The 27,998-nt window shown below is 39.8% G+C and overlaps 1 protein-coding gene and 1 long non-coding RNA gene across 7 annotated transcripts in view; one reads left to right on the top strand and one right to left on the bottom strand.

The window, feature by feature from the left end:
* Positions 1-27,998, top strand: part of ALDH1A2 (aldehyde dehydrogenase 1 family member A2) — a 93,306-nt gene that overhangs the window by 53,617 nt on the left and 11,691 nt on the right. For all 5 annotated transcript variants that reach the window (XM_068959113.1, XM_068959114.1, XM_068959111.1 and 2 more), the window contains 8 exons: positions 5,145-5,206; positions 7,996-8,124; positions 8,257-8,370; positions 18,651-18,753; positions 21,708-21,892; positions 22,674-22,838; positions 23,273-23,430; positions 24,235-24,309. In XM_068959113.1, the coding sequence (XP_068815214.1) occupies positions 5,145-5,206; positions 7,996-8,124; positions 8,257-8,370; positions 18,651-18,753; positions 21,708-21,892; positions 22,674-22,838; positions 23,273-23,430; positions 24,235-24,309 (991 nt within the window). The remainder of the gene's footprint in view (positions 1-5,144; positions 5,207-7,995; positions 8,125-8,256; positions 8,371-18,650; positions 18,754-21,707; positions 21,893-22,673; positions 22,839-23,272; positions 23,431-24,234; positions 24,310-27,998) is intronic.
* LOC104148307 (uncharacterized) overlaps positions 34-27,998 on the bottom strand; it is a 90,066-nt gene continuing 62,101 nt past the window's right edge. Inside the window, exons 4-5 of one of the 2 annotated variants that reach the window (XR_695096.2) lie at positions 12,289-12,429; positions 34-3,399 (exon numbers count right to left, since the gene is read on the bottom strand). This is a non-coding gene — a long non-coding RNA (uncharacterized lncRNA). The remainder of the gene's footprint in view (positions 3,400-12,288; positions 12,430-27,998) is intronic. The other variant, XR_011143837.1, reaches the window with a different exon arrangement.

The following is a 27,998-nucleotide window of genomic DNA, read 5'->3' as shown; positions in this document are numbered from 1 at the left end:
CCCTCACAGCTGTTTTAACAAACGCAGGCAGCATTTTTGATTGTGAACATGTTCATTTGCAAGCTAGACTAGATGTACCAACTGCTATAATTATGCAAAATGGCACAACATAGCAAAGACTCATTTTATGCGGGTGCAGTCACTAAGAAAAATGTACTCATCTTTTACCTACATAACAGTAAATCTTTAGAAAAACGGTAAGGAAGAGCAACATTTACTCCATATTTGTCAGCTTCATGGTTGCACGTGCATGTTTATTACACATTACTGAAGGATACCAGGAAGGCACACTCACAAATAAATGAATTTTGCTGATGTCCTTGTACAGTAGGCACCTTTACACTGGTCACATATTTACATAAAATTACATAATGTATCATCTCTGTCTGCAGTACACTAGCTTTCCTCTGTAGTTAGTACAGCAAAGCACAAAACTATCAAAGTTAGGTAAGCTGACAAGTTGAAAATGTGGCTCCCGATTTTCAGGAGAAAAACAGATCATGTAACTCTTTCTGCAGTGTTATTCATCATGGTGTTTCAGCCTGTTAAAACGGCAGTGTGTAACTGACTGATGTTTATCATCACTAGTATATTTTCACCAAAGAAATGACAATATTAATATATCAGCTGTACACTCTCTTGTAAGGACTCAAGAAGATTTCCACAGCCATTTAGGCTGAGATCCATAAATCCTCCTTTTGCTGCTTGCACTTCACATTTAAACAAGCAAAAGTGCAGAGCACACCATAAATTCATATATTCAGCAAATTTCCTGTTCCCTAATCCCTTTCTCCCTGGTCAGTGAATGCCTCCTTCTCACTCCACAGGAACACAGAAGTTACATCGGTCACAAGAAGGCAGTGCCAACTTAAGGAAAATAAATATTCTCTGCTTATTCTTGTCCTCAGAAATAGTGAAGCAGATGAGACCCTGATTTTTTCAGTGAAGCGGGCTATGCTGGGAGAGAGAAAGCCACATTTTCAGCAGATCTTCTTAAATACAAACTTCAGTGCTGACACAGTTATCAGTAGCGTACAATCATAAGTCTATTCACACTTTTTTAGGGTATGAATTAGTTCTTCCTCTTGGTTTAATATACCACTTTTTTCTCTCTAGTTTCACACCATAAATCTGTCATTCCCATAGAGCTATCTCTGAGCAAAGCCAGTGTTAAACAGTGGTTCTCTTTACATTCACTTACCGTCAGCTTGGCAAAGGAAACCAAACAAGGCCACAAAAGCAAAATAAAAAAAAAAACTATATTAAATCTCTTTTTCTGTTCAGTGTGCTAATAAATATGAAACATCCCAATCATTCATCTGTTTCTGGTAAGGGTTTCTTTTCCTCTAAAATAACAGTAGGTACGTGATAGACACATAGAGAACAGAAGAACAGTATTTTTCAGTCGCATTCCTTTTGGTCCCAGAGCTGCTAAGACCTTCAGACTGTCCTTTGCTTGCATCTCATTTGTAAAGCCTTTATGATTTAATTAAAACAGAATGAGGCTACAATAGAAGCCATTAAACTAACAAATTAAATGCAAGCAGAAATGTATCTCTAAATACAATATATGATATGACACAACTTAAAGAACCAACTCTGCTCTACTCACCCACTTCTTTGTTGTGTGCTTCTGTACGAGACATTTGACTATATTGTGATTTTTTATGCAAATTAAATGTCCAGGCCATAGATTCCTGATGGAAATCTGAGCAGACACATCTGTGGAAGGTATTGCTCTCCCATAGTGATATCCCTGGATAAACAGAGCTTTCTTTCTAATTAAAAAATAAAAATCTTTGGGCCAGGTGCTAAGCAGCTGCAAATTGACCCAGCTCTATTAATATCAGTGAGTGCTGAAGAATGCCAATTTACATCAGCTGAGGATATTAAAAAAAAAAAAGCTTTTAAAACAAATTTTTAGCTTGCATGTGGGATCAGACTGACAGGTTCATCTCAGTCTCCTGCTGGCTGCCAGCTAGCAGAAGGGTAGGAGTAACAAGCATCAGCAATAGCACCTTAGAATAACAGTGTTATTATCATGAGTTGTATGCACTAATCTTAAAACTCTAAAAAGTTAACAAGTTGCCTATTTCATTTCTGAGCACAGGGAGCTTTCTGTGCTCACTGTTCAGTAAAAGTGATTCACTTCATTGAACCTGAGTTATTTTGCCATGGTAACAACTTATTTTACAGTATGGACAGGATGGCTCTTACGTGTATCTTTGGCTTGTCAAGAGTCAGCTGAAGCTTCTGAATAATTTGAAGTCATATGTGTTCACAAAGATGTCATTAGAAAGCAACCTCAAAAGTCCCATCTTAATAAGTCTGCGGATGATGAACTTTAGAAGTAGATGCAAAAAAGGGCAACTGTCTAGAGTCTGATAGAAGAAAGTGGGACAAGCAACCCTGCACAGGACAGATTGCTCTGAGGAAAGAACGCTGCCTCGAGGCAGCAGAATAAACCACCATTTGTCTGACTTGGCAGCCATGTTCAGGTTATCTGTAACTTTATGTTAGGAAGCACACAGACATGTGGTAATGATTACAGAGCGACAATCTAAAGTCAGATGGTGCTAACATAACTGTGTTACTGTTAATGTTGTCACCATCTTTCTGGCTGAGAATCCACCTCTCACAGTAATATCAAGTATAAGCTGGTATTTCTAGCTGACTCTTCTATGTGCTTCTTGCGCATTTAGACAGTTTTTCCCATATATACTTCTCTATAGTTCTACTTTACTTCTCTCTGGTCTGATGACTGGTTCTGTGTGTGAACCACTGCTAGGGTCTGTGAAAGATAACCTGGAAAAGCTAATCATCTGAATTGTGAAACAAATATTCTCATCTCCACTGGGAAGCTGTTAAGAATCTGCAAATTGAAAAGATGCAGAAACATTTTGTCAGTGTAGAACAAACAAGACAGATCAACCAGTTTCTTCCCCCTTTTCCTGATGTGAAACTCTCTCTCTCTCCCTCCCTCCCTCCTTTATTTTTTCTGTTCTGTCCCTTTTCCTGGCTACAGTTATTGTTACCTTTCCCATAATTATTCTATTTCTGGCACCCAGCTGATGTATTAGCTGCTCTAGCTCAGGTTTCTTCCGAGCAAATCCTGTGAAATAGCTGTGCAGAAATAAGTAGACCTGAAAATAAGTTATTTCTAATCAAATCCAAGTTGAAGCCTTTACTTAAACCCAGGAAACTTTATGGATTAACCCATTTATTGTTACCAGATGTATGGTACAGGACATTGCTGCAGGTTCCCAAAATGTACTCTCTGTTGTGATGTTAGGCCTTTCCCTTATACGGGACATGGCTGGCTGCAGCTCCAGACGGAACGGGGTAGAGGCCCACAGCTGCTCGGGTGCTCTCACACCACGTGAGGGAAAAGCACATGACCTGCATTAGACAGGGAGAAGGGGAACAAAAAAAACCCTGTCATCTGTCCTCTTCTTACTCCCTTCCTCCCTCTGAGCATTTTCTATCCTGGTAACTCCTCACCTGCCATTGGTCCTAGGTAACATTCTCACCATCTCACACATACGTAGTTGAAATGATTTTCTAAATAAAGAGATTCATGTTTTTCTACATAGCCAAGCACTGTAGGCCTAGGTACACATCCAGCTTATGCCTTCACTGTAACCCTTCCCTCCTTTTTAGCCTCTCTGAAAAACATCTGATCTGAAATCAGACATTGTGCGAGCCTGGGCTAGCTTAGACAGCTAAAAACCTCAACTTAGGTACAAAAGTACTTTAACAGAAGATGCAGGCCAAGCTTACTACCACTGCTGACAGTTAGCCATTGCCACAGCCAGTGCCCACACAGAACAGATCCTTTTCCTGCTCCTCATCAGTGGGGAAGAAACCTACATCACAGCACAGCCTATATAACCTCAGCCTGCCCTCCCAGGCCCCAGGCGAGTGCTGCGGGTGCGACACCCCTGCTGCTTTGGGAGAAGAGCAGGAATTTGGTCAGTCCCGCGACAGTCGCTTACAGCTGCGGTGCAAAGCGTGCCAGCGCAGAGCCCTGCCGCTCTGAGCAGGCCAGGCCACGTGAAAGGTTTCCCCAAATCACAGAGCTGTTTATTTCATAGCCTGACTCAGGCTGCCCTGGGCTCAACAGTGCTTTAGTTAAGGACTCCAGCTCTAGCACAGCACTCACTTTAAATAATGACACCTTTCACCTCTGGGTAATTTTTTTTTTTTTTTTTTGCTATTTTGATTCTTCAGGATCTTAAAAATAACTACCAGATCAGGGAGTTAATTAAGTAATTCCCTCAAGCCTTGTACCATCCACGCCTACTGTTTGTGGGCGTACGATCTGCTTTTCCTGTATCTGTACTGTTAGGATTTTTATTAGCCCATGTTCTTATACCTCTGTGTCAAAAGCCCAGTGAGAGAATATTCCATATTTTCCAAGTTTCCAGTGACTCTGTCCCTTCATTTATTTATCCAACCTCTACCTGCCCAACAGGTTTGTGAAAATTTTTCTTATTCTCCATTGTCTTGTTTTCCAGCAGCATCCAGCTTTTCCCTGTCAGCTTAAACTGACTGCCTGTTTAGCTTGAGGCCAGTTCGGATACAGGCCTTGTTTTACAAGTCAGATATCAGAGCAGTGCTAGGTGATGGCCCCTGTATTCTTCTTTGCACATCAGTGACAGGCTTCTCATCTTCATTCCACACCTACAGATTTGTACATATTATTCCATTAAAATATACGTATATTACTCTGTTTCCCCAAATCTGCTTGTATATACACTTTTATATTGCTACGTTCTAGCCATTCCTTTCAGGAAATTGCTTTTGTGATTCTTTCGCCTCTTCCCTCAGCCTGCAATCAGCAGAGGCCAGTAAATGGCTTCCTTGCTACTGTCCTTTCTTTGTGCCATACAGCTTGTCCTCTTTCCCAAGGAACAAAGCAGGTTGCTTTCTGATGGGATGTCTGTTTCCTTTCTTCTACAGAAAGAACAATTAGGTTGCTCCTGAACCTAGGTTTCCCATGCTGGCTCATGAAAAAACATTTCCATGAGTTCTTTATTTCTTTTACGGCCATCAAAGGCTGATCCTTAGAGCTCTCCCCCCTCCTTTTTTTTGTTCTGCCAAGTCAAACTGCACTTGAGAGTAACCATGCTCATCTGTTTCAGATGGAGATTATTTTACGTTTACAAGACATGAACCCATCGGAGTGTGTGGACAGATCATCCCTGTGAGTATCTCTACTAGCGCCTTCTATTTATTTTCATTTGGACCAGCTCTCTTTAAAGACACATAAAACATGGTCCTCAGCTATGTGTGTTTTCCATTACGAAAAAAGCTGAGCTCATATTGTTGACATATCTTTAACAGCCTCCCTGCAAATGCTTATTTGAACATGCTAATAGGGTTTAGGCTCTGTTATTAGGAGTTAAGTTCTCAAGTCATAGAATTCTCATGATTAAAACAAGCAAAGCAAAACACAGTGTTAATATGCTGTCACTGGTTATGGATGTTCACACAACTTATGGAAAATTGATGCTTTGCTGTGGCAGTCTTTTTATTTATTTAGTTTTTTACTGTGATTTAACAGGCTCCTCAGTTTCTGGGAGAATGGGATGCTTTTTAATTCTATTCTTTCCTGCTATTTCTTTTACAAGGCTGGAGGAGAAGAAGAAACTCCAGGAGACATATCATTACAATTAACATTGTGTAGCTAATGAAAGACATGAAATGTTTGTTTTGTTTGTTATGAGAGAAACACAACACTTCATCAAATCTAATACTCCCCCTACACCCCAATATATACCCTTAAGACACTCTTGCTGAACACTGCATGGGAATTAGACTGAAAAAGCTGACTTTTTCAGAAGTCCTAGTTAACCAGTTTTGGCAGAAATTTCAATGGGAGGCTCACATATAGCTATTAAAATATTGTGTGGAAGCTTTTTTCCTTGACAAAACACTGGGGAACTAATCAAGACATTCTCTGAAATTTTTGTTGATGTTGTTTTTTATTTTGTTCATGCTAACCACAAAACCACTAAAGAGCAACACACAGCAATTCCAGTGAAAGAGAAGCAGCCAGACAAGATTACTTTAACAATGTTAAGCCCTTTTTTCCCTATTAATATTTATTATTATTTCATTTCTTTGCTAAGGGGTGGCTGTTATGTTTGGCGCTCTGCGGAGACTCAGAGAACCATGCATAGGAACTCACAGTCTGTGGTTACACTCGTCCTGCAAACACCTACACGCTCACCCAACTTCACTCACGAGTGATCCTTATGAATGAATGATTTCACACATCTTTCCCCTTTGACCAGCATCTTTCCTCCTTGTTCAGTAAAGCACATAGATGAGCATTTGCAAAATGACAGCCTCGACATCTGACACCAGAGTTGCTGGGTATCTCTTAGGATTGTCTCATTGATCTTGACGGATAGATCTGGTGAAGGAACTTGGCCAAGGGCTCAAGATCACGCCAAAAGCAGGATTTATTTAATTCAGATTTGTGAAATAAGGTCATTATCCAGTGTATCCTTTCTCTACCATACCTGTTCATCCTTCCCCCAAGTTTGTCCTTTAAAACTTCACCATGGCTGTCACGCACATCTATTATAACGCTCCTGATAATCTGTTACACATTTCCTCCACAGCTACCACAGTACAGCCCGAGGGCCACTGCATGCACTTAGCCATTACACCAGCAAATATGTTACTACCAAAAAAAAAAAAAAAAGTGAAAAAATAAACTGTCAGCCTAACACTAAACTGTTCATCCTCTTTGACATCCTAGTTCCCACCAAAACATATTCTCTGTGGCAGCTTTGTAGCATAAACGAGGCCACATACTATCCTATAAAACTCTTCAGGGCTCTCCTTGCAATAGGCATTTTAAGTGGAGGCTGTCAGCACACTGTTGGCCCAATAGCTCCCCTCCCAGGTTTATATATTGGAGATGGAATTAAAACATCACTGTCTCCAGAGTTTATAAACAACTGAGGGAGTAAAAAATTGGGTGTTCAGTGAAGGAAAGACAGTTGTGTATTTTTTCAAGCTAGCCAGGGGCTAGAGAGATGTCCATGAGAGTGGCAGCTGATATGCATCAGGCAGTAACATGTTTTGGCCAGTGGCTGACTCTTTATAACTGATATTTTTTTCTTTTCTTTCCAAACAAGATTATTATATGCATTTATGAGATTGACTCTGCAAACACAGCTATTTTATTCCTTTGGCATTTCCACTGAAATTAGTGGTACTATCTCTACTTAAGCTATTAGGATCAAGCCTTAATGCTGAAAACTAAACACTTGCTGTGGTTACTGTTATCTTGACCAACAGCTTCTTTTTACATCAAATTAATACAATTCACCACATTTTCTGCAGCAGTTAAATGAAGTTGAAATTAATGGTGATGCACAATTTTACATCAGCAGAGAGTTTATCTCAGCTTGTTTTTACTATTCTTGTAACGTCTTGCCTATAAATTGCACGGTAAGAAGTTTTCAAGAAAATAAAAGATATTAATGAAATATCTTGACCTAGCATAGGCATTTAGGGAAGGGTATTTTATTGTAATCCCATCAATTAGCGATGATTTAATTTGTGTACAAATTTTATGCCTTATTCAAAGATTGGAAATTTACATCTAAAAATGCTTTAGCACGAGCAAACAGTTCTTTCCAATGTATCAGAAGCAAGAACTATTTGTCATGGGGGGAATTGCAAAATAGTAAGTGAAATTCAAAGTTGCAACTAAAAAAATTAACAGATAACATACAATTCTTTTATGAAGGCTGCAAGTGGGGGTTGCAGTTCTTTGAACAGAAGAGAAAGAACTAAAAGGTCACTGTTGCTGGTTTCTTAATGGGGGTAATTAAAAAAAATCCTTGCTTTGTGCTGGGAAAGATTTATGTTGAGGATCAGCCTGAGAAATAAGTGAGGTAGCAGCTTGACATCTTGAAAACAAAACACCACTGCAATATTTTTCCATCTATCAACTTTTATTTTTTCCTACAGTGGAACTTCCCCCTGCTGATGTTTGCATGGAAGATTGCTCCAGCTCTGTGCTGTGGCAATACAGTAGTTATTAAACCAGCAGAACAAACACCACTCAGCGCTCTCTATATGGGAGCCCTCATCAAGGAGGTAAGAATAATTGACAGGAATAATGTCGCTGTCTCTCCTTGTGGGGAAGGCACTACCAGCACATGTCTGGTTTAACAAGCTCTGTCAGTTTTCACAAATCATGCCTCCTTTCATTCATTCCTATTTTGACAGGCTGGCTTTCCACCAGGAGTTGTCAATATTTTGCCAGGATTTGGTCCAATTGTTGGTACAGCAATAGCGTCTCATGTTGGCATTGATAAAATTGCTTTCACTGGATCCACTGAGGTAAGAGTGTTCTCAGATATGTTACTATAAAATGTGAATAAATACTTCGTGAGCTAGAGTTAAGCCCTTGTGTTACATTCCTTACTGTCACTAAGTAAAGGAGCTATATCTAAATAACGTTGGCCTGTCCTTCCCAGCTCAGCTTATGTACTGCAGTACTTCCGAAGCAGAAATGGCCCTTTTCCTCCAGCCCCTGCTGTGCCTGGCACCTCAGCACAGGAGATAGGCCTGGAAAAATATTGCTGGGATTTCCTGTGGGCTCATGAGGATATGAATCATATGCAAGAAGGCAGAACATCCAATGTATATCACACCATATATAAATTCTGCTTTAATTCTGCTTTAGTATCCATAATTTGTGTATCCTCGCATACTTGGGGGAAAAGGGAAGAGGAAAGGGGCAAATGTACTTAAGCTTTGCTGCTGCATTGAAGTATATTGAGGAAAAGGAGGTCTAAAAAGAAAGAGGGAGCACAGGGGAAGAAGGGGATTGTTCAAGGTGTCTGTTCCCAAAACAAAGGAAAGACGCAGGCCAGAAGAGGATGGGAGCCAGTTGTCTCCTGGAGGAGAGAGGCTCATGACTCTGTGATGGAAATGCTACAGAAGAGGCTAGGTTTGAAGAGAAAAGCTGTAATCTACAGAAAGAGAGTCAAATCTCTCAGAACTCAGGCCATGCCTTGCTCTCAAATGTGTGCAAAGCCAGCTGTTATCAGGGTTGGGGTGGGGATGATAGAGGGACTACAGACTGATGTCACAGGAGAAGGGGCCTTATCTCATTGTCTGAAGGCAGACAGAAAGGAATCTCAGTGGGAGTTTCAGGGCTGGTTATATTTAGAGAGTGCTAAAAACAGGCCCTTTTCAATTCAAAATCTGACAAACTATTGTATGGAGGGAGCTACACTCCAGGGATCTGGTTCCTCTTTGATATGCGTGACTCCCACTCGTGGCAGTGGGAGGCTATATGCATCCTAGGGGTACTGCACTTCACAGTGAGTCAGATCTGTTCTAGGTGTGAGTTGCTAAATTCACTGACCAAGCAGCTTTACTAGATATGCATGGGTAACTCCCTTGTGTGCCCAGGAATTGCAGAGTATTTCAAATAAATCATTCCGGTGGAATTATACCTGTAATGAAGTTTGCATGTGACAATACATGCACCTAAATCACCAGTAAAATGTAGCTGCAGTTATATGTCTAATCTGCACACCCAGTTATCTCACACCCAGTTATCTTGCAATTACTGTAAGCAACTGCACATGAATTTTTATGGCAACTTTTGATTATTATAATACACAAGTTATACACTAAGTCAATGGCAACATCAGATTTCAGATTACTCTGAGGAATTACATCGAGTCATTACATCTCCTGTAACCAATTTATATTAGCATCCTGGAATACTGAAATTCTTAATATGAGCTGATTACCCCCCATAAATTAAGTTGAAACAATTGTTTTCATAAAGATATGTGGTCTCTGTTTAAGATAAATATTCTATTATACAGGATGTTGCACTGTTTGGAGGAGGAAAAATACAGATGGGTTAGGTTTCAAAGTTGTCTTTTGTAGCCAAAATAAATTTTTATTGTAGTTCCAGACAGCTTTAGTTTTAATAGGCGTTTAAACTCAAAAGCTGTGGGTTTTATACTAACTCAGTGCCTACCTTTAAAAGCCTTACTAATAGGAAGTGAAAAGCATTACAGAGATGAAAAAGCAATTCTCTAAGAACCTAAAGCAAGAACAGATGGAACGTTTTAATGCAGAGTTAGTGTAAACTATTCCATATTGTTTCTGATTTCCTGTAACACTGAATTTTTGTAACAGCAAGTCAACATTGTAACATTTTAAACACAATGCTGTGATATCAGCTGTACTATAGAGTGTTTGACTTCTCAGTAACAGTTTTCAATTTTTAATGAAATAATAATAGAAATATTTTGTCTCTCTGGTCTTGTCTGCGGCATGTCAATTGTACACTCCAGTGATGTGGATTTCCAACAGCCATCTGCAGTTTACTGAACAAGATACTAATTTCCATTCCCCCATTTCTTCCAGGTGCTGGTTAAGGCAGTTAACATTTTTAGCCTGAGCAAGCTATCAGTACATAGGCAAAATCTTCAAGTTTGAGTGCCTGAAGCATAGGTGTGTCTTAAATTTCCACCACAAAAAGTTGTGCTGGAAAAAATATAAACTGTTTACCTTATAAGTATATACTTAGAACTAATGAAACTTCCCATCTGCCTGTAAAAATCCCAACAACTGGCTATTATTGTCTCTTTCCTGCAACATTTTTTCAAGGCAGAAAACAGGTTGCTCTTCCTACAAATAATTTTAATTATGTTTTACAACATTTGTGGAATCCAATTCACAGACAAAAGAAAGGAGAACAAGAAGACCAGGTTCATGACCTTGACTCCATAAAGCCTGACACAGTCAGCCCAAAGATCCATCTAGCCTAGTACCTTATCTTCAGCAATGACCAGTAACAGATGTGTATAGAAGAACAGTGTGTGTAGAGTGATGCTTTCCCTGCCATAGCATCACAGCTTCTGATAATCAGCAATTTAAAGGCTTCCTGAGCCTGAGGTTGCATGTGGACAACTGTATTTAATAGCCACCAATGGACCTGTCATCCATGATTCTGCCTAATTCATCTTGAAACCACTCACTATTGTGAGGCCTCAAGCCCACGCCTGTACAACGACAACAAATAAATAACTCCTAATTTACGATACTGACATCTAATTTATTCAAGCTCCAATTCAGGAAAATACTGGTTCACACCTGTGCCTGTTCTAGACAATCCTTATGCAATACTTAACTTCAAATATACCCTTAAATTTTCCTCTGGAGAGGGGTTTTACCTGAACTGAGAGTATAAAATCCACATCCTATTTTGCAGTGATAAACCAAGTAAGCTAATATCATCCCAACTGAAAGAGCAATAAAAGACCCCACCTTTGCCTCAATAAATACCTGTAGCTGTCATGGACAAAAATTTCTGAAGATACACTGACTGCAGTGGAGCTAAAACACTTGGAAAACCCTGCTGATTGAGCCAAATTCACCTGGCAATCCCTGCCAGTTGACAACTTGCTTTCTTCTGCAGAGCAGAAAAAAAGAGGAGTATATGCATAGTAGTGACATGAACAAGAAAGCCAAGCAGACCCACTTAAGGGAGAGTTACATCTTCTCCCACTGACAAGCCATCAGCACATCCCTTCCATCACACAAATAATGCTCCCTGCAAGCTGAGGGAGAGGCCTGACTCATCAGGAGAGACTAGAACTATACAGAACTGTGCATGACATAAAACTGCTGCTCTCCATCCCTCCTGTCAGTGAATCAAGTAATGCACAGAGGGGAAGAAACAGGCTGATCAGCTGCACACCACATCAGTTACTGGCCTGTGCATGCTCCTCGTCTGCTCCCTTGCTAGGTATGCTTTCACATTATTGAGCAAGGAATCAAAAGTCTCATAGTTTTGGAACTGTTTGTGCAATACAGTGTTTATTTCCATCATTAATGGGAGCTGTTTGCTTCCAAAGGGATCAGCAAGCCTAAAAAAACCCATAACTCTGCGTGGGAAGAAGAAAAGCCATGCAGAATTTGTATAGGATATCCTGGTTCAGACAGCTTTTGAACCATCGCTTACAGATAGTGTGATGGTTCGATTTGCACTGTTTCTTTTCTGATTCTCAGATTTTCTAACACTCTCAAAATTGTTTCAAGTACTACCTATTTATTTTTTACCCCTCCCTCCCCAGCCAAGTAATGTGTGACATATATCTAGATAGACCTCTTTTTCTGTGGTACCATCACTAAATGATTCCACTTCTCTCCCTCTTTCCTTCTGACCCTTCCGTTTATGGGTCAACTAATGCACATTACAGCAATCGTCTTCCAACTCTTTCATACCTTAGACCACTTCTGTGAAACATCCTTCCATGGGTCAGCTTCTCTCCTGGTCTTCCAGTGCATGGCTGTCAAAATTCCTCCCTCTGCAGCTCCTTCGGGCAGGCGCCCTGTGGGCTGTGAATTTCACTTTGAACTGTTGCGCTATAAGAGCAAATCATACTGAGTACAAGAGCAAGCAATAAAATATTGTGCTTCCACAGATTTCAACAGCTTTCTTGGCTTCTCTGCTTGCTTTGGTTCATACTGCTCAGCAGCTTGACTGGTACGGGCTTTTTAACGAAAGTGTTTATATTTACTGCGTTGCTTTTACTGAACCAGAGCTAATCCGTGGTCCTCCTTAATTGTGACAATCTCCTCTCAGGCTTTGCTGACACTTTTTTTCCTCATCTTCCACAATCAGATGAAAACTTAAACTGACAAAAATAATCTTTCTTCCAGTGAATCTGACCACATCAGCACTTGTTCCTATCCTTCCTCCCTTCCCTTTAAATACCATAATCAATTTAAATACCTCATTACTTCTTTCTGCATTCTCCACAGTCCTCCTGGTCCCTAGTTGCACGGGGAAACTCTTGCTCACAAGGACTCTGGGAGTGCTTCTGTAAAACTCAGCTGTCTCTCATATTCTCCTAACTGTTCCTAATAACCTCGCTCTATTTTTCTGTACCCCCCTCTGCCTCAGCTTCCTTACTATTCCATGTATTCCTCTCTGTTTCAGTTCCCTTTAAAAATGCAGTTCTTCCATAGGACTTACAAGCAACAATGTAATTAAAATAGAATTCGGTTATTTATATTTTGTTAGCTTAAGAAAAGATCCAAATTCTGGATATCTGGTTTACCAAGAGGCTGCTGTTGGTCTACAGAGTTCAGTAGTACAGGGGATGCTATATAAGTCTCTTCTCTTGCCCTACATTATTTATTTCCAGAAGGTCTGATGAGGGGACAATTATTTACACATACCAAAAAGGCAGAAAGGTTCTTCTTCATCTCCCTGTTACCTTTTTATCTTCTGAAACAACTTTTCCTGTGTAGCAAAAGTGAGAGGCCTCCACATAGCAGAGAAAAACAACAAGTAGAAGCTGCTTTACTCTTCCTCTGCCTTTATTTCCACACAAGACTGTGGTTTCAGTTAGTGGCTCGACTGCTCTGAGCTGTCTAGCTGTGCATGATGTATGTGCGCCACTGGAACTGGGTACCTATGTTACAGGTGCATGTTGGATACACTCTGTTTTGGGCTTAAAATTAGAGATGATGATAGAGAGCAGTAAGTCGTGCATTTAAAAATATATGCATTTAAAACACTGTCTGGATTAAAAATTGCTTTTGCTAATTGCAAAAGTTAAATGAGTTATAACAACTTCTGCTCAAAACCAAATGAGTTACCTCCAAATCAGAGTGGTTTACAACTCTCTCCAGTTGTTAAATGCTCTCAAGATGAGAATCATAGATAGCACACAAAATATTTGAAGCACTGGCCAACAAGAAATGTGTCCTAAATGGCTGGTTTCCATTTTGTTCAAACTCAGACCCATTAAAAGCCAGACAGATTAAAGATAGGTTTCAGGTCTATGTTCATGCAGTTCTGTATAGTAACCCAAGTAAATATTCAATAAATTGTTTTGGATGCCTGTGTAAACAAAAGGTCTATAAACATCTTCAATAAAATCCAACAAGGCAGCCTGCATTTTGCTTGGCAGAATATTTTCTTTATGCACTTAGATTAACAAACCATGATCTCATCGTTAGTCAACAAGATACTAAAGAGACCATCAAAGCAAACTACAGGAGAGTCAAGATTGATTCATGCCAAACAAATGTTTGTAGCTAACAGCTGTATTACCACTGATTCTAATTTACTCAGCAGGATTCTCCTTTCATTTCTGAAATGTCACAAGGCATGATGTAGACAGCATGTCTGCCTACCTACTGCACAAGTAATGAGTTGTGTCAGCTCTCTTGGATCATGCAATCTTTGGCTGCTTTTGGACATCATAAAGAATTACATATTGGCATTTTCACTTTTAACAACAACCCTAAAGGCGATCTCTTCTGGTTTAAGTCTGTTAGCTAACCATGCTACAGAAATGCTCTGTTCAAAATAGGGAGGATTTAGGGAGGCTACATTATCGTTCGTTCTTGCTTCTGCTGAACCTTTTTGATCATGTCTTGGACAATTTGTGCTTCTTGAATGAAAAGTAGGTCTTTTCCTTCCTAGTGTTTTTGGTAGAATTTAGGGAGCTGTCCTTGGACAACTGTTTTTCTTCTTTACCAACAAAAGCTACATGTCAAAGGGATTCTTGAAACTGAAACAAATGGGGCAGTGCATCAGTCTGTCAGAGTTAAGAGGAGTTCAGCCACGGACTTCCATGGGGCCAGGATTTTACCTAACATACAGATAAGCCATTTATAGCTAAGGATTCTCTCCAGTCATTTCCGTTTGGGATTCCCATTTCATTTATGCAACACTATTCACAGCGCTCTTTTCAGGGCTTCCCCTCACTAAGGGCATTGCATAGCCAAAGAAAGCTGCTCTTTATGACAGTATTTCAATATTCATTAATCTTTGCTGGATCTGGGGACACACCCTGAACATGCCATGTGGTCCTGAAATGCCTCTCAGAAAGATTCTGCATACAATCTGGAATTAAAAAAAAAAAAAAAAGACTAAGCAGCAGCATGGGTTTGAAGGTTTTGCCAAAACACTGACATTTTGTACCTCAAGAGTTAGAGAGATAGATAAAACTATAATTTCAGAAATCATTGAATTTCATATCTGATCATACTATTTGCCCACAACTTTATCCATCTCTTGTAACTTAAAACACTTAACTGTTCTTTAGATACTCTCCTAATATCCCAGGCAAGGTATAATAGCAAAGAAGGGCTGGCTGTCCAGTTACTCAGAACACCTAAATAACTGAAGATGAATTTCTCCTCTGTCAGTTTTTGCACTGTTCATAGAAACTTACAATCTACATAGCTTTCCTGTGCACTCAAGCTTATCTCTGCAGTCTTGCTTATGGCAGTGTACAAGGAAATCATCTGCTGTCCAGCTAGACTGCTGTTCCCCTTGACTCTGGTGTTCCTAGTGTTCCCTAGTGGCTTACTGTGTATCTGTGATCAAAGGAAGCTCAGGACAGGGAAGATCCTGGACACTCGGATGGAGCCAAAGAGGAAATATCACAGGTTTGCTTTTGACTTCTGAGATTTCCAGTGCTTTAACAATAACAGACAAAACCACTGGTATCTTTTTGAAACACACATTTGTCTAAAATCCAAAACCGAAGAGAATATGAAAGGCAATAGACCTTCTTGAATTTCTGCACAGATATATTTTTAAAATGACTGCATGAACCTCCTCTTGAGAGAGACAACGAACTTTCAAACACAGAAGGCACAAACAAATAACAATCAAGTGTTGTAGATCATGATATGCTCTCAACTCCTAACATCATACAGTTCACAGTCCAGAAACAGATCCTTCCAGCACTATCCTTCAAGTAGCTTTCTTTGCACATGGATGCTGCAGAATGCTTCTTTAATCTTTTTTGTTGTTGTTGTTCTGAATAACAAATTGTTTTCTTTGAGATCGGCCAAATTACATCTGCCTCACTCTCCATGCAACTTAAAAGGTTATGGTACTTCACAAGTTATCCAGAGATACTCCTGATATCAATCTTGAAGCCTATTCAAAACAAGGATGGGGAGTCAGGGTTTTCTGTGCCAACATTCCTGCTGAATAATCAGCCCAGCTCCATTATCTGTGGGGGAGTCCTCTCTTCCAGCGTTCCCTTGCAAGGCTGCACTGCCTGTTGGGAGCTCACAGATAGAGCTGAGAGACGCCACAGGAAGCATGTACTAAAAGACCATACAGATTGGAACACTATCACTTATCCCTTTCATGCTGTCTTTCTCCATAAAGACAGAGTCAGTTACAAAAGGCTGCTTTTGTCACTAAATAATCAGAGCGCTGGTGCCCTCCCCAAGACTTTCCTGAACCTGTTAGTGCACAGGGCACAATAGGAGCACACTGAACAATAATGTTGAGCAGCATGAGCCCTACCAACCTGATGTCTGCACTGACTGCTGATGGAAAGGATACAGTGAAGCTGTCTGTTAAGTTTATGCTTGGAAACTTGACAACAACCTCCATTTACTAACAGCACTCTGGACAACACTTTTCCAAATTAAGCCCATTGTCTCCACGTCTTTTGGATTTTAATATTTGCCATACACATATTTGGACTTGCATATTTCCCAATCACTTGTTTGTACAGAATTCTTTACAAACCTCTATTTACACGGACAAAACAACTTTGACATTAAAATGACAGAATGGAAGCGTGAGAGATGGTGGGCTGGACACATTGCTCTGACTTCCTTGGTATACTCTGTTCTTTGGGGATTTTGGAGAGGAAATAGGGGATTGTTGTTCTTTGAAAGAGGGAAGCTCAAGGCAGCGAGGGTAAGAATGGCATTGGCTGGCACTGGCTATAAACATAGCACTCTCACTGGTTTTCAGTGTAAATTTTCAGCCCAGCTTGAGAGGTTGGGATTTCCAAATGACATGTTCAATGTATGTGGTGGGGGTGGAGGGCAGAAAGCGTTCTTCTTTTTCATGTTCACGTCTGGCTGTCAGTCAAGCATAGCAATAAAATCAGCTCCAATTAAGGAGGATATGCAAGGAATTTCATGATAATGTCAACACTCCATTCCATCAATACAGGAGTAAAGAAAATAAGTTAATGTTAATTTCTTTTTTTGAAAAAGAAATAACCTCAGTCACACTCGATAGCGGTATCACCAGATAAACAGTTAATCACAAAGGTACATGAAGTAGTTGACAATTCCTTCATTATCCTCTGGGCTTTTAGCTTTGTTTTTTCTGTGGGGGCCCTGGTTTCTGTTTCATTTGCTTTCTGATTACTCCAGTGCTGAGTTAACTTTCTCCAGCAGACTAACTTCAGTTCTGTAAGAGGTTGAGCTTCTCTTTCATTAACCCCTTACTGCTGGGAATCTCACTCACCTGACATTAGGAAGAGAAACAGACAACTGAGAAATCCCAACAGCCAGAGCCTAGAGTACTAGCGGGAGACTGAAGTCCAGTTGTTGACAGAATTTTGAAGACAAAACCCTCATTCCTGGTGAACATAGCATGAGAGTTTGAGTTCTGGTCAGCATCTCTCTCCATGTCACTCGGCATCTAACTTTCTGTGAGACCTTAAAACACGTTGCAGAGGCCTAAATCTATCTATTACTACTTCCCTAGATAGAAAAATAGTTACCATTACACTGCAACAGGACAAAATCTGATCTATTTTGGATTCACTGTTCCAGAGAGGGGAGAATCTCCAGGGAGCACAGCTGCCTCTCCAACTGTACTCCCCATCTGTACTGGGTACAGGAAACATGACATATATGTAGCTGTCGAAATGCTACGCCATTTAATCAATCCTTATGTTCCTAGGTCAGATTGGCAACTTGAGGCTGCTCTGATTTCCTCTTAGGGCTGCATTCTGCTCCAGCTGACCCCACAATCTACAAAGGCATTTCAGAGGCACTTTTGACCTCCTTGACCCATATTAAGATCATCTGTGGTACAGTTGAGGGTTAGATGTGGGAAGGTACATTTGGAACTGCTTGCCCTTCTTGGTATTCTGCTGCACACTGCTAATCCTGCAGAGAAGACTGATGTTTTTGTCAGAATTTGATATATGCTGGATTATGATTTCACTGTTAAAATTACTTAAATTTTGGAGCACTGAAAACTGCATTTTGAGAACAGAGGCCGTCCTACAAACTGGTTTAGCTAGCAGTTCAGAAACTGTAAGTACTAGAGTGAAATAAATTCTAAAAGTAGTGATCATCTGGAGTAACTAATACCTGGACTATATAAAGAAGTGTGACTGCAGTTATTACTGATGAATAGTAATAAGTACACACTTAACACATGCTCAAATATCAGATCTATTTTCTTCCACATGAAACTGAAAATTACATAACCAAACCTATTGCTAACAGTACGGAGAACCTTGTGCACATGCCAGTAATTTGGATGGAAGTAATTCTAGTTACACCAATTTCAGATTTTTAACTTGGCCACCCATAGCACCCTAAAAGACAGCCCCAAGTCATTTTAGCATAGATACCAGGGGAGGAAAGATACAAACACTTCTCTTTGTGTCAGGCCTCTACAATTCTAGAAAAAAACCTGGAAAGCTGTCCACTGCTGATGTGAATCTGTTTGGATTGAAGAACCTGCTGGATTATTTAAAGCTCTGGTCCAGTGATGTCCAACACTGGCTGTTAAAGTGAACTGTATGACTACATTGCCTGTAAAATGCGTCTCCATTTCCTTTCAGGTCGGAAAGCTGATCCAAGAAGCAGCTGGAAGGAGTAATTTGAAGAGAGTTACACTGGAGCTGGGTGGGAAAAGCCCAAACATTATTTTTGCAGATGCGGATTGTAAGTCAGCACTTCCACATTTTCCCTAAAAACATGTTTGTGTGTTGTCATTTTAGGGCATATCTTTCATTCAAATTGAAATGGATAAATATAGCTGTATCTAATCACGCTTTTGATATTACAGAAACAGCCTGGTTTTTTTTTTGTTTTTTTTTTTTAAAGACACCACTTGTACCCAGAGATTCACAGAGAACAACAGAACAAAGAAGCAGTTATAACCAATCTGGTGTTAGTCAAAATCACGGTCCTATACATATTTGTAGTCCTAAACTCTGCAGCAAGGTACTCCAGCACTTTAGACCTGGAAATTCTGTGATAGCAGATTCACAGCAATTATAAAAAAGAAGGGCTTAAATTAAGTCATTTGAATGGTGATCTAGTCACTGCAATATTCCTTTGTTAAGCTGTTTTGATAATAGCTACACATTGATATTATTCCATTTTAAAAATTTTCACAACTGAAGAATTGCGTATTGAAATATCCTCACTGCCATTGTCAGCAGGGAGCTGAAGGTTTTGGCAGCTGGATGATTTTGTGCAGCTGGGATTTTTGGCACCTGGGAAGGTACAGGACAGCAGCTCAGGATAGGATAAAAACACGAACTGGAAGTTTCTGCTTAAATGATCAGTAATGAAATAGTTAACAATGTTGATATTGAAATTGTCAGCAGGAGGTTTTGACATTAACACCTCATTAAGATGAATGGGACAGTTCACACCTTGCTCTGAGCTATTGTTCCAGGCTGTGTGCAGGCACACTGTACTTACCGCATTTTCTGAGAACTTACTTTGTAACCAAAGGAATAGAAATTTAAGGTGTTTTTTTTTTTTAATTTGAAAGGGAAAAGTGAATGGAAGAATGATTCTGAATCGCATAAATTACAAGAGTTGGTTACAATCCTATGTTCATTTAAAAAACTTATCAATGACATCTGAAAGGCTAGGAGCAAGGTTGCGAACTTTCAGCAACTGAAGGCTTTTCTACATAGGAAAGTTTTACCATGTTGGGGGGTCTAAGTTACAGCTGTAGTCATCCCTGTAAGCTAAAAAAGGCTCCTGGTTAACTGTAGCCAGGTGCAGATGTTACAGCCCTCTACCCCAATTACTCAGCTGCATCTCTCACCAGAAATCACCATGCTCTCAGATGTCCCTAACCTACTAATCACACATACCTGATCACCTTTTGTACAGCAGTACGCGCTAGGACCAGGTCTGCATTATGGCCGTCCACAGAAGGACAAATACTGCTTAGCTGCCATACAGAACTATAGTTTATCTGTGACTTGCTGTATCTGCCCAAATAAGGCTGAGGACCTGGGGAGAAGCCACAGGCAACAGAGGAATGAATAATAGGGCAAGGAGAGGGAGCAAAGCCTTCTTCAGGACTGTTCCACACTGTATCATACTAATGATCTCTGGCCTGCCCATAACTACAACCACCAGCACTTGATCTGATGAGGTTCAGACTTCAAAGCTATTATTATTTAAGAACAGACAATTTGCTCACCATTCCAAAAGAACAGTTTGTTCTGTTGGAGGAACACTGTGTACCAAAAGTTAGCAGAAAGCATGACAAAGCTCTTGAAAGTATAGTGTACCAAAAAGAAGAATGGTTAGAGCCCTTCATAATGCAAAACTGTGTTAAGAAAAGAAACATCAGTTTCAGGAAGAAACATCAGTTAATCAGTTCTATGCACCGTTGCAATCTCTGTAGAGCTGCCTTGGGAAAATTTGAATGTGGTCCAGGGAACACCCTAAATAATATTTTTCAACATCATGCTGAAGGCAGAATAGGATATTTTTGCTAGATGAAGTTGTCTAGGATGTGCTGCAAGTAAAGCACTGTTGTTTTGTTTATTCCATAAATAATGATATTTAAGCAATGTTCCAAAGTGCTACAGCTGATAACAGAGGTATTGCAGTGCTGCAGGCTATCGCTTTATAATGATGAATTCAGTATCATACAGCTCAAATTCTTCGCTACTCAGCTATTATACCCAAGGGGAGAATCTGAATGTCTAAATGTAGCTGGATTTTCCTCTCCTGCTTGAGTACTGGATGAGCTGGCTGTACCTCAAGGGAAGCTGGAAAGGAAATCATGTATTGGTTGTTCCATAATTGAAATATATTTTTAAGGCTTCACCTGGCCACCTGTACAGGCCAGGAAGATGTTTCTGTCTTGCAGCAACATAACCTGGCTTTTTGTGAAGGATGTGTTTTGCCATTATCAAAGTTAAATTCTCTCAGGTACTTGGATGGTTATAATCCTTCTCACAACAGGATTAAACCAACTGCAAACTTGCAGTAAGAGACAGATTTTTCCCCTTCCCTACTGTGCCCAGCCAGGCAGGCTTCTATAGTGTGGGGCACCATCCACTTCCTAGGGTCGTCTTAGAGTTTAGTTTATAAATTACAAGTTGCAGGGCCATAAGATATTGGTGAAATTGTTCTCAAATGGCCTACTCCTATAGCTTGCTACAGCTGTGTCTTGACTTTTGCTGCAGACTTAATTTTTGCTATGGGATATTAGGCAATATTTTGTGGCTTGTGTCATGAGATGCCATGTGGAATGTATTATCTATGGACCCTTCTTTACCTAGACAGTGCCTGAAATCCTGAGTGGTCCCTTGCAATCTGGTCTTTCTGAAACAGTTGTAACGCTCCTAATACTACCTAATACCAGTATAGCTGTGCCCAGGCTAACATACACAGGGAAAAAAATCAACTTTAGATACTAAAAAATTCCATATTTTCACAGGGATTATGACACAAAATGAAATGAATCTTCTTCCTTTATGACCTAACACAATAATAATATGGGGTTTTTTAACCGAACCCACTACTTCTGCTTTGAAGTTTTGGGAATGTGACACCATCTAATACACACGATGCTAGCGCAATAGCAGATGCGTCTATGATGTCTCACAGCAGTTTGTTCTGTCTTTGTTTTGTAGTGGACTATGCTGTGGAACAAGCTCACCAGGGGGTCTTCTTCAATCAAGGTCAATGCTGCACTGCAGGCTCCCGGATTTATGTGGAAGAATCAATCTATGAGGAGTTTGTTAGAAGAAGTGTAGAACGTGCAAAGAGGAGAGTAGTAGGGAGTCCTTTTGACCCAACTACAGAACAAGGTCCACAGGTAAAGAAATAGTGCTTCAGCTGGACAGCCTAGATGGTGCCTGGAAGCATTTAAACCGTAGTAAGACAGAGGTCTCTCAGTGCATACTCTTTGCAGTCCGGAGTAGCTGATTTGACAAATGTCTGAAAGGTGAAAACTCTAAAGGAGCTAGATTATCTGTGCAGCACCGAGGTGTCCTAGTGTAGTGGAAGCCCTCATCTTAAATACTAGAAAGTTTGGCTCACAGCTTTAACAGCAAGATTCTGGCCTTTGGTCCCCAGCACGCAGCTACAAACTCTACAGTGCTACCATTCATAGGAGAGAAGCTTGCAAGAGTCTCTTTCTAAACACTTGTTTTTAAGAACTGTCTACAACCAAAACTGTGCTTGTAGACCACTAGAGAGAAATGAGTTCTAAGCAAAAGATGGGCTGAATTAGAAACTGCTGTTCTGAAAACATAGTGCCACTGTAATAATGCCTGGCTTATATCATTTTTAAGAAGTTAATGTGATTCATCGGGCCAAAAGAAAAAAAAAAACGCCCTTCTTTCTTTGTACTTACTAACCAGATTCCTTAGCAAGGATGTGGGGTCTAGCCACATCCATAACGCATTTTTAAGAAGACTGAGTCTTAGATTACAATCAGCAGCCATTTGTAGATCTTTGGCATCTCCAGCTCAAGCAGTAGTGAATATAATAAGCATGAGTCTACTCACTGGGAAATTACTTGCCTAAAAATTTACTCTGTTTTGATAGTCAGGTGCATGGTCTGCAAGTAAAATTGATTCTTCTCTCTTTCACAGATTGATAAAAAGCAATACAACAAAATCTTGGAACTGATTCAAAGCGGCATTACTGAAGGAGCAAAACTTGAATGTGGGGGTAAAGGGCTAGGAAGAAAAGGCTTCTTTATTGAACCTACAGTATTTTCCAATGTTACAGATGACATGCGGATTGCGAAGGAAGAGGTACTCATACATGCGGGCAAGATCATTTTGGAATGTCCTAAGCACGCGTCTGTTTCTCTTATTTATTTTCTGGGACAAAAGCTTTCAAGTGAAAATTACCACCATAAAAAGAGACTAGAATCTCTTCAGAATTCTGTATGCATGAAGCAACTTATAGCATTGGTTTGAGTAAAGAAGCTCAATTTTTGTCATTGGCTATAAAGCCTCCGACCTCAAAGAAAAGATAAGGGAGGAAATGGATGAGTTCCACTGGGACAACTGCTTTGGGAAGTTCATACAGTTTTACAGAGAGGTATTACCACTAATAAATGTTGCTGTGGGAATTTCTAAAGAGTAAAACAGGAGAAGGAAGACATCTAAAAAGCAGAATAAATTAAGAATAAAATGTCTCTGAGTGGTGTGTTTTATAAATTAATGACTAATCTTTCTTGCAGATTTTTGGGCCTGTTCAAGAAATACTGAGATTTAAAACCATGGATGAAGTTATAGAGAGAGCCAACAATTCTGATTTTGGGCTGGTAGCTGCTGTCTTTACAAATGACATAAACAAGGCCCTGACAGTCTCTTCAGCAATGCAGGCTGGGACAGTCTGGTAAGGCCGAAGTTATCACACTCTTGGAGATAAAGAGTTTGACTCACAATCGTTATGTCACCTCAGTTTTGCACCTTTGTCTCAAAAGTGTTTATCTAGACCATCCTAAAGGTGAATCACTGAGATATGAACCAGCTGTAAGGGCGGTGTTGTCACTCTGCTCACTGTGGGTGAATGCTGTTGTCTGCAGACTTGTTGAAAAATGGAAAGTGCAGTCACACTGCTGAAGGGCACAGCTGAAAACAAACAATCCAGAGTAAAAATGACCCTTTCTGTGGAGCAGAGGAATCCTGAAAGGTTTCTGCTGATGGCACAAAGAATCCTGCACTTTCTGTAAAACCACCATCCAAGAACCAAGGGAAGACCCATTCTCTCTAGCCCCTGGGAGTAGGCGATGACACTTCTAAAGTTTGATACCTTGCAATTTGATATGTCAAGTCTGGATAAAATAAAATTCCAAATGAAATCGGGCGGAAAAAGGGCAAATTCAAATCTAATAGCTCTGTGTTACAACCTCGCATTGAGGTTTGTCAGCAAATTAACAGTTCATTTACTGAAGCTGCATCCAAGTGTTCTTTTGTCCTCCTCCAAGTCTTCACAGACCAGATCCTGTTCTCTTTTTGAATGAGAAGCACAGTGCTGCTATTGCAGCATAAGTCCATCTTTTTTCTTTTAAAAAATGACAAGTTTGTTATTACAAAGAGCTATACAGTATCCTTAGCTCCGCAAGTTTCAGTCTCCCCCTCAGTTTTCAAAATGCCTCTCTGATAATGCAATCAGACTTACTGCCTTTCCCTTTTACAGGATAAATTGCTACAATGCCTTAAATGCCCAAAGTCCTTTTGGAGGATTCAAAATGTCTGGCAATGGGAGAGAAATGTAAGTATTATGTTGTTATCTTCTTAACTGTTTTCAGCTCTACAACTCAATGAACATTAGTGAATCCTTCCACACAAATTCCACCTAGAAATATTCCCATCTGAGGATTAGGGCACAGTGTAAGATGACTGATAGTTATTGCCAGTTGTATATGGCAAGATCGTTTTTTCCTTTTTTTTCTTCTTTCTTCTTTTTTTTTTTTTTGACACAGCAAAATAAATTCTTGGCACTACCTTCTTATTCTGAAAGAAACTGAAAATTTCTGAGTATTTTGCTGCACTGTAAACCTGTGTTCCAAGAGAATTTTCCTTAGCTGTATTAACCAGTGTTTTTCTAGAAAGATTCATTTTTTGTTATTTGTTTCTGTTTGCTTTGGACTGGTTTGGTGTACTTGTTTGAGTTGTTTGCCATATATCTTGCCCCTCTCGCTGAAACTTTGTATTTTTTCGTTGCTTTACTTTTTGCTACATTTATTAGTATAGGTCCATCTGAATTTAATTAAAATGTTATCTTTCTCTTCCAGATTTAAAAACAATGTTAAATGAAATCAGGCCTAGACAAGAATAGACAACTGTTTACAACCCTTTAAAAATCACCTTCCATTACAAAGCTTTCTGTCTTTTCTTATTGCATTTAGAAGTAAGTGCCAAATATTTTGAAATGGAGCTCCACCCTCAAATGCTTTCCATGTACCTAGCTTAAAGTCTTATTAATTTTTAATTGTCATTACAATCACAAGGAAATTTAGCAATTCCATCAGCCCCAGATAGGTTATGCATTTCTTTATATATATATATATATATATATATATATATATATATATATATATATGAGAGGGATTCAATTAATTTCTGTGCAGGAGGCATATGTACCAGTTACGTCCCACCTAAACTTTCAAAATAGCTTATGGCTAATAGCAAACTCAGCAGTAAAACTAAAATAAGGTCAAACTCTTTAAAACTTTAAATACATTGAAGTATACAACTTGATCTATAAAATGAGCTCTATGTAGTCTGAAATATTTTCCCTCATTAGGGAGTACTTTGAATAACACATTCATACTATTCTTCACATGCATGAGTTATGAGGTGATCTCACACTGGCATAAATATGTCAGCTCATCTAACTCTTATCATTGTGAAAATATTCTAGAACTACTAAGCTGAATAGAGCACATGAGTAACTTGACACCCAAGACTGACCCTACTGACTTCAGGGAGGTTAACTCTGCAAGCAAAATATTCACATATTGATATCGTACAGTTTTCCAAAGGGGCGAAAACAGGCAGCCCCCCAACTCTCATGGAAAAATCTATGGGAGTAGTACACTTGATTCCCATCTACAGCTTTGAAAATCTTTACTATAAACAATAAATGATGGGAATAGAAATAATATCCCTCACACAAAGATGCCTGAAAACCTACTCATGAGTAATTAATCTATTATTCATTTAAGAACCTCTTGATCAGATAACCTATCAAGGCTTCTAATTTGTCCTCCCCCTGCCCCATTTATTATTTGCATACTGTTTATTAAAATGCCAAAGTTTCTCAGTAGATGTTTATTTTTAAGGGATACATTTTACAGTATGAATCATGTTGAGGCAGAATTAAAGAACAAAAAGTAAGAACAGAACGTGGCCATATATATGTGCATCTTTTCTAAGCTAACACTGTGTTACAGACAGATCATAATTGTGCCACTGTGATGTTTGTGCTAGCACTGTATTAGCTAAGATTCAATTTGTTCCTGCATTTAAATTCCCAGATTTTTAACATATATGGGGAAAAAAATGAACATAGACAGTTTAGATCTGCCACACTCATTTTACACTGCCACAAAACTTCTGTACACAATGCAAGATTCTTGTTTACTTTAAGGCTACTTAAAATAGTCTTGTATTCCTAAAGGCATTATTAAAAGGCGGGATTTTGTTACGTTGTTTTTAAAGTTCCTTACATGACTTGAGTGGTGTAAAACTGAACTCCTGTACCGAAAAATCAGGTGACTCATCCTATATGGCCACATGTAACCTTCTATATAAGATACAGTCTCTCAAAATTCTGGTCTCAGTCCAAATATCTTCAAGGGAAGGAGGTGCCATTCTACTTTACCGCTATCCTTTACTGTCATGTGAATCATTATTGTCTGGATAGCTCTGAGCTACAGCAGCGCATAGCTGCATTCCCAAAGGAAGTGAAAACAGAAGAAAGGTTTGGAGCTATAATTCTTTCTCTTATCTTTTTTTCTCTTGGCCTGAGGGAGGGAGGAGAGTCATCATTTCTTTTTGAAGAGCAATCTATTCCTTTTCCCTCACACCTACACAAGCAAGGGATGGCCATCATGCAAACTTGACCCATGGGCTCCTCCCTCTCATGGATGCAACGCTTATTCTCACTCTGTCACTGAACTGCAAACCAAGACCCAAAGTGGCCATGAAACATTGCTCCCTACTTCCCTATATTAGGCTGTAGGGACAACCTAGCCCTTTGTTGGAACATGCACTGACTCATCTGCTCTGAATGTCTGGAATAACCCATCTTCCTATTCAGCAAGCGCAACTGTTTAACTTTTGAAAAATACTTGCGTTAGAATTCCTCACAGTTGTCTACTTCCAAAGTTTCAGCCATAAAATCAGTGCATAAGGCCCTGAAGCCTTGAGTTGAATAAATAGACAATAAATTTGCCTAATTTTGTTTGCCAGACCAAGACAAGGCACAAACTGGCAGCTGGATCATACATAAAGGCACTGGATTGTCTGTTGGCTAGGTTATCTATTGGTTGACAAAAATATGTCCAGTCGGTGTATGGAACCAAGCTGCAGCGCAACTGAATTAAGCCGAAACTTCCATGCAGAGAGACTAGTTACTAGTGTTCGTTCTTGGACTCCATGCAGCTCCTCATGGCAGCTGAGCTATAGGGAATGGTTCTGTGGCTCAGCTGAGTTGGACAAATAGCTAAATATTTTGCTCATTCTGTTGGAGACAAAACTAGGACTTTCCACTCAAAGTTGGAGTTGTGGTGCTCCAAATCACTGGGCACCCTTCACACGCTGAAAAATCTTGTCTGGTATATTTTATTGCATGTATTTAGGCTGTGGTAAATCATAAAATTCCTACTGAAACATCAGTCTGGGTGAGTTAAGCATCAACCTGTATATCAGGTGTCAGGCTTACCAAGCTAATAGGCATGTCAGAAAGTTTTCAGAACTGCGGGTGGTGTGAAATGGGAATTGTGTGTTAAAATGTTGGGATAACATTTTAACTAAGAGGCAAACGCCCACGAGAGTGTCTGCGTAAGAATCCTTGTATGCGTTCAGGTAGAAGAGACCTTCCACTTATGGGCTTGGATTGTACGTGTTTTGAGATGGGGATATTTTTTGCTTTATGCACACAGCAGACAGCTTAGAACTCAACAACTTGACTAGAACACACTTATCCCTCACTCAAAACATAAATAGGGAAATGCAATACCTGTACTTTAGGGAAGAATGGCGTACTCCCAAGGAGCCAAGTCCACTCTAAACTTCAGCAGAGTTGCCTAAGAGATGAGCCAGGCCAGAGCTTACTGCAGTAAAATCTACTCAGCTTTCACAAACAGCCATTTCTTAAGCATCATCTGTCCCAAGCAGAACATGGAATCCACAGTGTTAGGTGTCAGATGACTGGGATCTAGTAAGTGGCTAGCT

This window comes from Struthio camelus, chromosome 12 (assembly GCF_040807025.1).
Source record: "Struthio camelus isolate bStrCam1 chromosome 12, bStrCam1.hap1, whole genome shotgun sequence".
NCBI lineage: Eukaryota > Metazoa > Chordata > Aves > Struthioniformes > Struthionidae > Struthio > Struthio camelus.
Note: the sequence above shows the minus strand (reverse complement) of the source record. Positions and strands in the feature narration are given on the sequence as shown.